The sequence below is a fragment of the Rissa tridactyla genome, chromosome 1, assembly GCF_028500815.1.
Source record: "Rissa tridactyla isolate bRisTri1 chromosome 1, bRisTri1.patW.cur.20221130, whole genome shotgun sequence".
In the NCBI taxonomy this organism is placed as follows: domain Eukaryota; kingdom Metazoa; phylum Chordata; class Aves; order Charadriiformes; family Laridae; genus Rissa; species Rissa tridactyla.
Window position 1 is genome coordinate 102,989,894 of NC_071466.1, and position 14,734 is coordinate 103,004,627.

At 44.8% G+C, this 14,734-nt stretch overlaps 1 protein-coding gene across 6 annotated transcripts in view; it reads left to right on the forward strand.

The window, feature by feature from the left end:
• Window positions 1-14,734, forward strand: part of RUNX1 (RUNX family transcription factor 1) — a 175,114-nt gene that overhangs the window by 72,311 nt on the left and 88,069 nt on the right. Inside the window, exon 1 of one of the 6 annotated variants that reach the window (XM_054224675.1) lies at window positions 1,891-8,785. The exons of the other annotated variants lie outside the window; for them this stretch is intronic. Coding sequence (XP_054080650.1) covers window positions 8,698-8,785 — 88 coding nt within the window. The 5' untranslated portion in view covers window positions 1,891-8,697. Of the gene's footprint in view, window positions 1-1,890; window positions 8,786-14,734 lie in introns of those variants that run through there. 6 annotated transcript variants of the gene reach the window in all.

Below are 14,734 nucleotides of genomic sequence, written 5' to 3' on the forward strand. Positions count from 1 at the left end.
CCATGACTTCAGCAAAATCTTGACACTTTCTCCCATCTGCAGAGGGGACCGTTAATAATTCATGACCTCTCTTCTTTTTCGAAACTCGTTTATTCTGAAGCTAAACACCCCACAAAATGCTCGTTGCTGAATCTGCCACTGCTCTTCTATCGCTCTTCTTGTGAAGTTAAAATAAGTCATAGCAGGTATTTTTCATGGCCAAATCTCAGGGGAGGACTGGTGATAAATAATTCTGAGGGTGGAGGTTGTTTCGCAGTGTGGGACTCGGTTCTGTGCCGGGTACGCAGAGTCAAGTCAGCTAATACTGTAATTGCATAAACAGGATGGTCTTGGTGAAGTTAATTTCCTGTAGCGGCTTCTAGATTTTGTGACAAGGCTGAGTGCGTATAAGAAATGTTCTCATATTCTCGACGCACAAAAGATAAAAATGGCAGGCTTTCTTGAGGTAAACGTGGAAATAAATAGCTGAAGAAGGGGTTTTATAGCTGATACAATAAAAGTACTTCTCCCCACAAACACTTTAACATAAAATATCCATAAAATATCTATTAAAATAACACTTTTAGGGGAGAATTGGTCTGTTCCTCAACTTATGTTTCTGTGGTGTTTTGTAGCAAGGGAAGGAAGGAGAAAAAAGACTCTTTGAGAACAGAAGCAAAGCAGTGTTCAACACGTGAAGTATTCTGGAACACATAAAAGTTAGGGGTTTGACCTTCTAAGTTATCCATGATGGGATTACCTATATCAAAGCAGAGATCACAAGCAAGTAAGCTCATATCCTTTATAATGAATGAAAATATTTCCAGTAGTGTCCCCCACGCACTATCTGTCCAGGTCAGACTTTTCAAGCCTAAGTAATTAAACAGTCGATTTCTGAATTTGTGATTGCAGAGCATATTAAATGCTCATGAGCTCCTCAGATAATTTCATTAAAGCCAGAAAAAGCTGGTCTTCCTTCATTTAGTTATCTAACAGAATATGGCTGAACATTTTGACCAAAGTAATTCCTTTAACCTCTGTTGCCACTCAGCCCTGGAGCTTATTAGAACTGGTGACTTACTGTAAAGACAAAAAGCTGTATAAACCACCGATAATCTCCAGAAACGGGTTCTGTCTTTTTGCCTTCCTGCTTCAGACTCATCCATATATATGTCTGTAGTGCTCCTGGGCTTCAAACCGGGTAGGCAACTTAGTATGGAGGAAGGAGATGCTCCAGCGACGTCTCCCAGTTCAGCTATATATATGCACATAAAGCCCTTCTGCAGCCTCCCTTCTTTCTGCAGTTCAACATGTGCTATTGTCTCCAGCTGACAGAAATTGTGTTTTCATACCTACCGGATGTTCTAAATTTAAATACTATCGGTCTACTGTAAATAACAATGAAATACTTTACTCTGACAGCATTGGAGGCAGCATATGGATTCAAGTTTTAGACAACACTACATGTAAAATGCCTTTCCTTTTATAGCAGAATATATTTAGAGTCTTTTAAGCTCAGCTCCTGAACCGAGTATGATGCATCTAGTCATCCAGCCCAATCAACAAATCAACAGCAGAATCACAACTTCACGTCAGTGCAATACATTGTTAACTGATATGTCAGAAAATCAATTAATTACTTTTAAGTAGCAGTTAAGAGTATCCACACAATGCTGCCATGTGAATTATTAAAGAAAGCAAGGTTGAGTTTTCTCCGCAATTGAAACCCTGTCTTAGAAGAAAGTGCAAAATGCTGCTTCTGCCCTGAAGCCTAATCAACATTATTGGGCAGGCAACAGGAATCAAAAGAGTGGTGGAGGGTACAAAACGGGAAGGATGCTGCCTCCTAAAGCAAAGGCACCAGCAATCTGTAATGGCTACAGCTGCTATCAAGCCTGAATGACAAACCCTCCCTTCTTTGGAGGTACAACAACTTCCAAAGGGGAATAATGGCAGGCATGGCTCTGGGAGACTAGCAATCAGAGCAGCATGAGAAGGGCAGAAAGGACCTTCCATATCCTTCTATAGCTTCACCAAGGGACCTGCTCAGTCTTTGTGCAGCCCCTGTCACTGTCTGTTATAGATTTTTGCCCGGGACTCTCCCCTGGCATGCTAAAGGGAAACATAGCCTTAGTGGGACATCATCATCATGAAGCTTTCTGCTTTCTTCATGCCTTGGTCTGTTGGAGATGCTACATGGGTGAATAAGTCAGTGAAGGTGGAGAGGTGACTGTGAGGCAGGAGTTGGCTTGGGCTTCTCATTTTCTCTCTTCTTATGGCAGGAAGGCTTCACAGAGTAGGGTCTGGAGGGCTCAAGTAGGTCTTGTTAGAGTGAGCACATCTGGAAGGTTATCCCATCAGTGCCACCACCGGTGAGGCTGAGCAGGCTGTGTTGTGGTCCCTGCTCTGCAGGGTGGGCGTGTGCCCTGCGGTAATGGAAGGCTGACAGCATTTGTTGTGGCATTCCTTTCACATATGGAAAAAGTGAGATGCTCTTGGTTCAGCTTGGCCACAAGCAAAACTGTCCCGTCTGAGACTGTGAAAGATGGCCCTCGTTCTTCTCTCTCCCACCCTTTTCTTCTCCCTCTTCCTTCTGCCAGGAGCTGTGGGAAGGATTGAAGAGGGGGCAAAGATCAGCCACATGCTTGGCCCAGGTCTTCGGGGCTCTGTCTTCTCCATCACCACAGCCAGGAAGCTCCTGTTGGGTGGCATGCTGGAGGGAAGGACACAGCAATGTGTCTGTAGTGCTGGGGTGCTACCACTACTCAAATACCTCAGCGCACGGTGGGGTCAGGCTCCATGTCATTGCACAGACACCATGGTTTGTGTCCTGGGGGTTTCGGTCCTACCTTTAAACTACTCACCAAATCTCCAGCAGTGCTTGAGGTTTGAAAGATTGCAGGATGGAGATCTGGGAAAGATTTTGCTCCAAAAGCTAATGAGTAATGGTATATCTGCGGTGTCTGTTTTTCCTTGCTTATGTGGCCTGTAGGAATTCTGTCTTTGCTGGGTTCAGGTACAGAGATCCTGGCTTTGGTACTTTCCAGGCAGCTGCCTGGCACTGGAGAAGTCTCATAAATTACTCAAATTCATGACCCATGCTTGTCAGGGCCCTCTCTGATGGTGCTTCTTTGGCTCTCCAGATCACATCTGTCCTTCTGGCTAAGATGAGAAATGGTAGGTAATTTTACACGCACACACTTTTTTTTCTTTTTCGGTCAGAAAAAGTCAGTGCATCAAAACTAAAGCTTTTCACAAAAACATCTGCACTGGTTTTGACCAGAAGACATCCTTCAGCTTCTGGGGTGGGATGCCGGGTCAAAGTAGAGACTGCTTCTGCAGCCCTGCCTGGATTTGGGAGGCCCCAGTCCTGTCCCTGCTCCAATTGTACTCACCTATTCCTGCAGATGGGACCTCGTCCAACAGCAGGCATTGGGAGAGCCAGCCACTTGGTGGCTAGTGCTGCACAACCTTCACCTCCTGGGTATGGCTCATCCTGGCCACCCAGGCAAGCCCCCCTACCTGCTGGGAAGGTTTGAAGGTTTGAAGCCCCACACAGGAGGAAAATTTTCTGAAGTACCACACACAAACAGGACATGAACTCCCTGTGTCAGGTCTCTTGGCAAACCTCAAGCAATCAAGAGGTGCAAGATCTTCAAGATGGTGACAGAGATGTTGGTGGCTTGTTGAAATCTGCATGGGAACAGCTCTGCCAGGATTCTAGGTGTGGTTTCCTTTGGCATTTTAGCTGTACTGTGGCACATATGCCCAATGTTGTTTCCAGTCCTGTATTTCAAACCATGCTAGTTTACACCAGTCTGAGTCCATGGGCTACCTTCTGTGCTGGTACAAGGCCAGGCAGAGGAAGAAAGCTGAGCTGATGGAAAATGTGTCGGTTCTGCAGGGATTCTGGCTGAGTCTGGCCGAGAAAGTGTCACGTAATTAACTTAAGTTTTGTCTAAAGCACGGTGGCTGGTGCCTCGGGGTAAGGGAGGTAATGGGCACTCTCACCTCTTCCCTGTGGCCATGTAATTACAGCCTGGGGTAGCTCTCAGCAGAGCAGAGAGAGATGAAAACTGAGATACAGCTGCTGCAGACGTAGCAGGGCAGAGACCCTGGCACTCGGGGTGGACGGAGGGTTGGCATTTGGCTATGGCACAGACTGGCTGGGTTGGCATCGTTGCCAGGTCATTGCAAAGCTCCCTCTCCTGGCCGGCACCAACCCGAGACCTTGTGCTTCCTTGAGCCTGCAAACCTGCAGCAGGGCTCAGCGCGAGGATGGCCACGCAACGCAGAAAAACACCGGGCACTGTGTAGAGTGTGAGCTGCTACAGCCTCTGAGAATGCCGCCGCCGCCGCCGCCGCCGCCGCCACCGGGTGATGCAGTGGTCGGTGCTGGCAGGGGGAGGCGGCTGCCCCATGGCTGTGCCCCCCGAGCAGCAAGTCAGCAAACGTATTCCCAGGTTGCGAGGCTCCGTCTTTTTCTAAAAGTAACCCTTTGACAACTCTTTGACTTTATTTAAAGGAGACAGTGATGGAAGGACAGCTGGTGTCAAAAAAAAAAAAAAAGGATAAATATGCTTGTGATGGCTTTCAAATGTCTAGTAGGCTGCTCCAAAACAAATGAAATTTTAGCTGTTGTTCCGCATGTCTCACAGAGTTTGGTTTCACTGGAGAACGCATCCAGCTTCAGCATGGCAAAAGTGCACATAAATACTATCCCTATCCAAAAAAGGCCTGGCATTTGAATTTTCCCAGTAACCATGTGTATTTTTCAGTGGAATTCACCCTCGTCCACAAGTTTGGCAATGCCCTCCGAGATGCGGGCAAATGCCCGTGGCATCCCGCTTCCAGAAAAACAACCTGCTTCAGAAGGGGGTTGCTAAACGCTCTGCAAAGAGGATGTAGTGCTTCAAAGCTAGTTAAAGATGGTGTTGCATGTCGAAAACAGGACGTGTGCTCCATCCTGTTTCATTCTTACTTGCCTCTTTGGGTTTTTTTGGTCTGCATTATGCTTTTTTAAAATATGTCAGTCGTTTATCTCAGTTCGGAGAACCCTAAAAATACTTCAGTTCATAAAGTGAAACTCTTTGTGCTTTGTTGGGTAATCTCTCTGCACAGTCTTAAAAAAAAGATTGACAGAGGCTGGATGTTAAGGCGGAAAAGGACCATCAGATTCCGTTCTTTTCCTTGCGTTTTATTTTGTGTAGCACAGGCCACAGAAGCTCATTGTTTCTATAGGGAGCCCAGACCCTTGCGTTTGAGAAACGTAGAGTTTATTAAAGAATTGCAAGGTACATAAAGGGATGCGTGTGGGAACCCAGTCATTTCAGTCTCGCATGTTCAGTGCAGTAAAGGTTTTATTGATAACATGAAGCGGGTTTGGACAGGTGTCCTGCAATATGTGTGGGGATGTTAAGAGCAATATATAAGAAGACAAAATGCTGCCTAACTTCAGGAAACTTGCTTTTGTTAACAGGGCTGTTTTTACAGTTTTGGAAAACTGTATGGCTCATGTCCCTTCGGTCTGAAAACAGAAGCCATTAATCTGCTTTCACTTTTCATATTACCTGCTAATGGGACGCCATCAAATGACACAGTGTTCCTGGCTACTTCCATTTTATTTTACATTGATGTTTACTTTTGCTTTACAAAACAGATTATAAAGGTCCCCAAGGACTAATCTTAAAAATTGTGCAATGCTCCAGATTACTGAGTTTAAAAAGTTATCAGAGTCCTGACTTCCAGATGATCTGAACGCCCATAGCTTCACTGAAAGTCCATGAGAGCTGCAGGTCTTTAGCACCTCCAGAAAAACAGATTTCCATTTTTTAAGCTAATGCCTTGCCAAAACGTATGTCTTCCTTCAGTAAGCATTGGGTCAGAATTTACTGCTGGAGCGATGTTTGCAGTATATATGTACAAATTAAGAATACCTCTCTTCTTGGCTCTCATAACCTCCTCTCTGCCCCCTGCCACCTCCAGGCTAACACTGTAGAATACAGCTGAAAAGTGGCCAGTAGGACAGGGACTGCAGTTGATGCAATAAAAATTTAGCTGGGGTTTCACTTGCATGTTCATTTGATCGTCTTTGCACTGTTAAACGCGCACACACACACAGAGTGAGAAAAAAGCATTCATCTGAAAGGACTGATAGCTTTTTTCCTGGAATCCCAAAATAACCAAACTAAAAGAAGTGGTAAAGAAAGTCTTTTACAATCTTTTCAACTCTACAAACTTTTACAATCTCTGTCAACTAAGGTATTATGTTAGGGAAGAAAAGTACGAAACCCAGATCCATCCTGGGTCTGTAGTCCAGTTTTCCCTGGAGATCCATCCTCTCTGACATCGACATACACGTATCTTGCATAGCCCCAGCATTCCTTATCTTTATGTAAATGTCCACAAGGTGCTCACACGCTGATAGATGGGCAAGAAGCAATAGGAAAAGGAAGGTGAAAACTGATAATAAAAAAAAACACATGAGAGCGCCGAGGACTAAAGGTCTGTACATTTCAGATGCTCAGACCTAACACTATACGGAGGGATGGAAAGAAGGAACCTTTTCTGTAGAGTTAGCATCTGAAGATAGCAGCTAGCGGGGGGTGCTTTATCTGCCCTGTAACAGAGGGGCTATTGCACCTCCACCGAACCACTGCCGGCAAAGCCCAGGAAACATCTTGCTGTGCAGTTGATGAAACATTTGCCTGAGGTCTCTCACAGTCCTCCTGTGGCAGTTGAATAATGTCATAACCCAGGATTGTGTAAGAGTTGCTAGAGCCGTAGAGATTGTGCTGTTTCATTTCATGTCACTGGGCTTTCTGCAGGCGTTTTCTTGTTTTTCCTCTTTCCATTCTTTTCCTTGGGAAAAGGAGTATGTTTCTTGTTTGGGTCTCTCCTTTACTCGGGCAGTATTAAGGCAAAGTTCAAAAGAAAGGAAAACAACCCAGGAGTACTTTTTTTTTTTTCATTGCCCCTTTTATACCAACCGTGGTGCAAGAGTTCCTGTGATTCCACAGGAATTGGAACCTGCTCTTGAGGACCGACAACTTCGGCCTTTCCTGGAATAGCTTAAGCACACACGTAATTTTCCTCATAGGCAACGTTGCATGTGTTGAAGCGTTTGTAGGGCCTACAGGTTTGTGGCCATATGCTGACAAGTGAGATTTTAGCATTTTTATGCAATATAATATTTAAAACGCTAACAGCGATCTCTACTTGAAATGTGAAATTTGGCCAGCAGCAAAGCCCTAGTAAATCTCACAGCCTTTTATTTCCACATGCATTCCCTGATTTCATTAGAAACATCCTATCCTGGAATCTGGAAAACACAAACCAAAAAAAAAAAAAAAAACCCAAAAACCACAAACTAAAAAACCCATATCAGCTATGCATTTGGCAGCGTTTCTTTTTGTCTACCCAGATACAACTGCTCCTACTTGATTTTGTTTCTTCTTAGCCCTATCTGTGACCATGTCTTTGCTTTCTAGGAGGAGAAAAAGATGAGGTGAAAAAGTACAGGGAATACATTTGGTATCCTAGCCAACACTCCCCTCCTTAAATTTACAGAAAAAAGAGGGAGGAGATCACCGTGTGGGCCACTAAGTGTGCGGGGGTTTTACACTGCTGTTTAAAGAGATGCTCTGTAAATCTCCACTGCAAACCAAAACTGCCGTTTGCACTCTTTCAGTGGCTACAGCATTTTGGCACGCTTTGCAAAACAGCTGGAATGAACTTTGGAGTCTGGTTTAACACTTTGGAAAATCACTCCACCTGTCTATCCGTCCTTTCCTCCATCCATCCATCCATATGTCTATTCATCTATGAATTCCTATGAAATTGCTGAATCTCACACTCGGTGACAAATGTGACAGGCTTTTATATATACATAGCACTTGCGCACTTGTACACTTCTAGGAAGGATTATTTCCTCTTAAACGCCAGGGAACGGAGATGTATATCACTTTGCCTACAGAAGACATTTCAAGTTTTGCAGATACTGACTCATATTTACGCATTTATCAGAACACGGTGGCTGACTTCTGTTACCATTTCTCATACAAAATTCCCATCCCGGGGATGTCACTGGAATTATTCCCATGTACAGGGGGAAAGAATTGGGGCTTAAATTGTCCCGTGTATCTACTGGAAAAAAAAAAATCTCTTCTTCATAGTCAGAAGCATTCTCATGATACCAGTGTCTGGTGTTAGGGACTATAAAATACTCTGAGCAGGGGAAGTCTGCAGAAAGAATCGTTATCGGTTTCATTACTCTATTTACTGGTAGTAGAACCTTGTACCTTTGGAACAGTGCATCAGCTGAAACAGGAACAATCCCAACCTGGTTTCCAACGGCAAAACTCTGAACTTACATCTTCATCCACTTCCACTCTAATTGGGCGGAGAAAAATCATCTGAGAAGCTAAATGAAAATTACTAGCCTATAAATGCCTGAGGCAAAAAAAAAAAAAAAAGAGAGAGGGAGGGAGAGGAGAGAGAGAAAGATGGGAAGTCTCATGTGAGTTTGGTTAGTGGAAGAAAAAAAAACACTTACTAAGTATGGCTGCATGTCATTTTTCAATTTGCTCATGTTAAATAATGATCTCTAGGGCAGAGAAAGAGTGGAGTGAAAAGGAAGAGCTCTCCCCTCGTCTTGTTTAGTTTCTGCTGGTGTTTTGCAGTGTCTGGTCACTGCCTGGCTATCACATAAACTTAAACATGAACCACGGGCAGTTTGGTATGTCTTCTTCTCTATCCTGGACCATGTACCTGATGAGGAAAAACAGACCAGCCACTGGCTTTTTCGGTAAAGACTTCTTTATCTTCCTTTTAGAAAGTTTTTCTCTGCATTGTCATGAAATAGAAACCTTGACTGTAAAGTAATAGAAAGTATCGGGTGAAAAAAACTCTTTAAAGTAATATAACTTCTGTTGGAGCAAAATAAGGAAATCTCTCATTGGGTGCATGTGGGTGCTTTAACTTCCACGAGACAGTTGGGTACGTGTGGGGGCTTTCGCTAGTCTGTTAAGCGTGTTGCAAGCCTTTTTAACTGAATCAGTTTCTTCAGAGGAAGTGCTTCAAAATAGTTTTTATTTCAAATGCTTGGCATGAGGGTGCCACCGAAGCTGGAGGGAATTGGGCTGCCTTGGGTGGCGGTGGAAGGTGATGTCCGTCTGATGGTACTTGATGGTTAAAGGTTTGCAACTTTGCAGTAACAAAGTGATCGCAGAGGACCGGGTAGTGTCATTGTCAATTGATTTGAGTCCCAGGGTTATGATCACTAGTGATGCTTTTTTATGCAAAATAGAGGGTCAGCCTGTAGGCTTGATGAGTTTTTATTGCCTGAAAAATGACAGCAGAGTAAAAATTTTCCCATCAGAGCGTCAAAGATAACTTTTTATCACAAGGATATGTTAAATAAAATAATAGGAATCTTAAGAAAACATTGACAAATTCTGTAGTCCCTGCCATGGTCCATTTTGCTGTGCATCTGTAGAGAACAAGACTGCTTTTTCCAGCATCATTGTACCTCTTGCACAAACAGTGGGCCAGGGAGAAAGACGTCATGCTTCTAAAAAATATTTGGAATACTGCAAAATTTGTTTCTTTTCTGTAAGCTAGCTTTCTTCTTAGTGACTCTCTTTCTCCTAAATATTTAGTGAACTAAATATTTTTATGGGTTTGATTTTAAAAGATATAATGAAGACAAAAGAATGAAAGTTGGGAATGAAGAAAGGAAGATCTATTATTTTGCACTGCCACTTGAAGATTCCTTCACTTTTCGTCTCCCACCCCGTGTTTTAGCAAGTCTGTACGGCACCGCGCTCAGGGGGCTGCTGTTAACCTTAACTGCAGCAAAGTTTCCATTCGCAGTTAGGCGAGGGGGCAAATTTTCTTCTGATTTGTAGCCCATGAACCCCGTGAACTCTGATCTCCACTCGTCCTAAATCAGAGCCAAACTGAGAGGATCACCATTTGTTTCCGTTGCGGAGCGCTTGGGAAGATGGCGCTGAATCATTTTGCAACGTACCTAAGTGCTAGATAAAGCCTGACTTACCATCCCAGCGCTAAGAGGTGACATGCAGGCTGTGACTGCCAGAGGAGCAGCCGTGTGCCAGGCCCCTGGGACAAGTCTGGCCTTTCCCTGGTTTGCTTCCGCAGAGCTTCACACGCAGTGCAAGCCCTGGAAAAGCCTGCCGCACGGCTGGGTGATCCGTTAGGCTTTCCAAAAGCAGGCAAAAGAGCAAGACATTATTTTTCTGACCTGTCCAGGGAATTATGACCCCTGCCTAGGATAAATCCTGGTGTTTGTGGGATGCTTTCTGCTTTGTAAAGTACAGGGATTCTTGGAGGTTACCTTTTCCATAGCATCTGAGAAATTAGCCTCTTAATTTCATGCTCACTTAAAAAGCATGGAATAAGAAGCAATTTACAGAAAGATCACAGAATCCCAGAAGGGCTGAGGTTGAAAGGGACCTCTGGAGGGCATCTGGTCCAGCGCCCCTGCTCAAGAAGGGCCGCCTAGAGCAGGCTGCCCAGGCCAAATGTGAGTGTCGAGTCAGAAACATTTGGTTTAGTTTGGATTCTGTTTTTAACAGATGCACGTAATTCTTGCTCTGCAAGGCATCGAAGACACTGTAGAAAAATACAATGTGAAGTGGATGTCATGAGAGATGGTTTATGTGGTGCATAAACCAAATGAGCAACTACCTTTGTTTAATATTGTCCTGTGTAGGTTTGATTTGGTGGTGATAATTCGCATCTAAAAATCATGCAAGAATGCTTTGTGTTGGTTAAGAAAGGCTAAAACATATTGCTACATATGTCTGTTGCCTAACAAAGCTAAAACTAAGGCTTTTACAGTCCCTAATTTCATAACTGTGCAAATGAGCTATAGGAAAAGCAGATTAAAATATCCTGTTGTCGTTTAAAATGAACTTGCCAATTCATAGACAGCACATTGTGCCACTGGGTATCATGTGCAACATCTGTAACTGGAAAGCAGTATACGAATAAGATCTTAAGCTAATCTTGCTAAGCTTTGTTCACTCTACAGCAAATTTCCTTTTAAAAGAGTTGTGTATTGTAGTTGGTGTTCAGGGAGCCATTTATTATGTCTTGCTGCCAAGAATATTCCATGCTTTTAAATATTCTATAAGGTTAGGGTATATTTCAGGGTAGATTTGTAGCAAGACTGCAGTTAAAGGTCTGGAATTACAGCTTTTCGTCTCACCTACCCTGACACAAATCAAGGCCTTGCAGCTACAATTGAATAAGCAGAGAACCAGGCTCATGGAGGACTTTGTAGCTCCGGGGAGACGGGAGGCATCAGTTTTTGTTGAGCCCTGCTAGATTGTCATCCTACTGCATGGCACTTTCAGACCGCGGGACAGCCCTAAGGTGGTCCAGACCCAGCATCGCTGCCTGGGGACAAGGAGGCACCAGGGAGGGAGAGGCAAGGGAGGGCAGGCTGCCTCAGCATCCCCACTCGGGACGTGCAGGAGGACCTGCCTCACCTGAGCTGTTCCCTCCCTCTCCCTGGATCACACTCTGTTCCCTCGCTGGTGCACAGATCTCATCTTGGTCAAATGGGAGTGGAGGCTTTGATATGAAGTTGCACCTCATTATGACCTGGGGGAGATCTGTGGTTGAGATCAAAGGCAGTAGATGACATACCTGGTGAATTAAAAATGCTTAAGAAAAAAGCCACCCAAGAGGAGTAGTGATGATTTCCATTAAAACAAAGTAACACTTCTATAGCAATTATTTATCCCTGTTTTAAGTCCAATTACTGGTGGTAAGGGATGCCAGACTGACAGACAGCCCTGGAAATGCTACCTTCTGCCTCCATGGGAGCAGCGGTCTGCTCCAGGACCATTTCAAGTCCTGCAGCAGGGCAGCTCCAGGGGGTCCAGCTTTGCACAACCTGATACCTATGGCAGATCTGCTTCCTGGGTCACACGGGTGGTTGGGCCTGTCAAAACACCCTGCAGACCTCCCTCCATGCACTTGCGTGTTGGTTTTCTTCCAAGGTAAGGAGGTGGTTCATGCCCTGTCACACTGCTGTCACACCTGCAGGGCTTGCAGATCACCCTGTTCAGGGGTGGGCTCTGATGTCCCCTCTGTTTTAATGGCTGCCAGATTTCTACAATTGATGAACAGAGTCCATTCCACTGTGCCCAGCAGAGCCTGGGTACCCCACACCAGACACGCAAGAGATGAGTCCAGCCACATCCCAGGACTTGCAGGGAGGGAGCCCCATGACTTGTCCAGGAAGCTTCTCCCTTGCTCTCACCGGTGGAGAGGTGATCTTTTTTTCCCCTACATTTCGCCCCGTCCACCAAGCACCGTGAACCTCCTGCGTCCCACAAAAGGCGCCCACAGAGTGAAGTCTTGGCGTAGTATTGATCAACACTGGACATGGGCTGGGGTTTGCCCAGTGTGAACTGGTGTGGGCCCACCCATATGAGCAGAGGTATACTGTCATACCTTCCCTGAAGGCTATTTTTTAAAGTAGAAATTTGCACTGGAGTTAGATGAGGATTTAGGCTACGAAGAGCTGAAGGAATTGTCACAGCTCAAACAGAGACAGTGCTGAAAACAGATAACTCTTCAGTCTCAGTGAGAGCGACGCTGAGACCGAGAGTGACACCAAGAGTGATACAGAGACTAAAGAATTTGCTGGCTTTCCTAAAAATTAAAAATGAGCCCATCTCTAGTACTGCTGGGCTAGGGTATGCAGACCTGTTTCCTTGTCGCATTGAGGGTAGGTCCAGTGCTACCAGAAGATCTTCAAATTGGCTTGTGAAAGAGACAGCTCAGAATAGCCTGTCTTGGACATTAATGTCTTGCAAAGTCCTCATTTAACCAGCTGCCGCAGATTGTTCCTGCAAACATTTGCATCAGTCCTCAAAAATTATCAAATCATGGAAGTTCCCTAAAAGAATCTAATTGTACAACAGTTTTATGGGGCTAAACTGTAGTTATAGTACCAAAAGAAAGTAACATTGGAAAAAAAAAAAATAGATATAAAAAGGAATGAAACAATTTGGAATATATACTTGTCCTTAGACTACCAAAAACCAAAACTCAGCGGAAAGTGACATGCCATGAAGAGTATCAGAAAGAATAAACTGCTGAGTAATTTTCATGCCTTTTGGCTCTGGGGAGGGCATGCTTTGAAAGGAGTGCAGAATTTGGCCTGTGGACCTCCCGCTTCCCGTGCTTGTGCCCCTGTGGGATTAATCGTGTAAGATTTTAGTGAAGGGTGATATATTTAGCCGTACCTGTCATTTACAAACCCCAGGGCAACCCAGGGAAGACAAACACGGAAAGATCCCAAGACAGAGTTTCATCTGTTATACACAGGCATCGCCGTCAGTTGGTGGGCACAGGCACTGCTTTGCCAATGAGACCAGCTGGGCATCAGGTCCTTTCGCTACAGAATCACTAAAAGCAAGTAACATTCAGCATCCACACACAGTCCTGAGCAGCTGATGCTGAAGTATCATTAACACAGAGAGGTCTTACAACACTGGATGTGTTCATTCTACGTAAAGCATGTCACACACGCACACTTGTACAAGATTTTTCTAGTAAATTCTCATTATTAAACCAAAAGAAGAATTATAGCCTTACACAGAGGTAAGACTAGTCATAGTTCATCCTGCTCTTTCTGAGGACTTGTCCCATAAGCATATGTTCAGCCTAAAACTGCAAATGTATCTTAGTAGGTGAGGTTCAGCAGAAGATTACATGTGTCTATGTGGAAAGTAAGTGTCTTTTTAGCAGGATTCTTTATTATTAATCACGTGCAAAATGATCCAAATATTTGTCTCTTCTTCTTACTGTCATTAAGATCTATATCTAGAGAGTTTGACAACATGCTCTCCTGAAACTTTTCTGATTGCTAGCCCACGCATCCCACAGCTGATGAGCTGGCCTGTACAGGGAGGCTGGTCCCCTCTGGGTACAGGGCAGCTGACACTGGCATACCCAAGCTCAGACCTGCTACGCACAGGCAGAGTCAGGCACAGGTGGGATGTTAAGCGGAAAAGAAACAATTTAGGAGATTAACTTGTGGCTTCATCTGTGGCTGTGAGAATGCATTAGTGGTGCGGAGCGTGGTTAATCTCAGCCAGGGTTTTCTTCCTCCATCCCCGGTTCGATCAAGGGATGTTGCGGTGAAAGTCCCAAGCATGATTCCCCTAACAGCTCAGAAGCAAAACCCTTTTCTGCATGAAGTCATTGCTGAGTGCATGAAGTCACTGTTGGGCTGAGGAGGGTTAAATATAAAGCGTGCTGGACACTGGAGAGCAGACAGATGTGGAACAGGCTCGGCTGCTGGCTGAAGGCACTCGCAGGGCCTCGTGCAGATGAAACCAGCCCCAGCATCTGAGACAGACGCTGGAAGGAGCCTAGTTTAGAGTGAGGAACAACTTCTAGCCAAATCTCTCTCTGTGCCTCCTACAGAAATGAGGTATCTGGGATTTAATACGCCTAATCACACTGAGATTCATGCCAGGAGAAGCTTCGTGTTAGCTATGGGTGAGGGGGCTCTGTGTCAGGACAGCAGTGCCTGTCCCACAGACAATCCCTCTCTAACCTGGCAGCTCCTGCTGAGGCTCACAGGACAAGGGTACTGCCTGCCTTTCCCGGAGGGCTGCAAAAATATTGGAGGAAACCGATTCTGTTTCGTACCACATGCTATATTTCAGGGAGCAAACGGGATTTGAGACTGAAAGCCAGTTTCTGT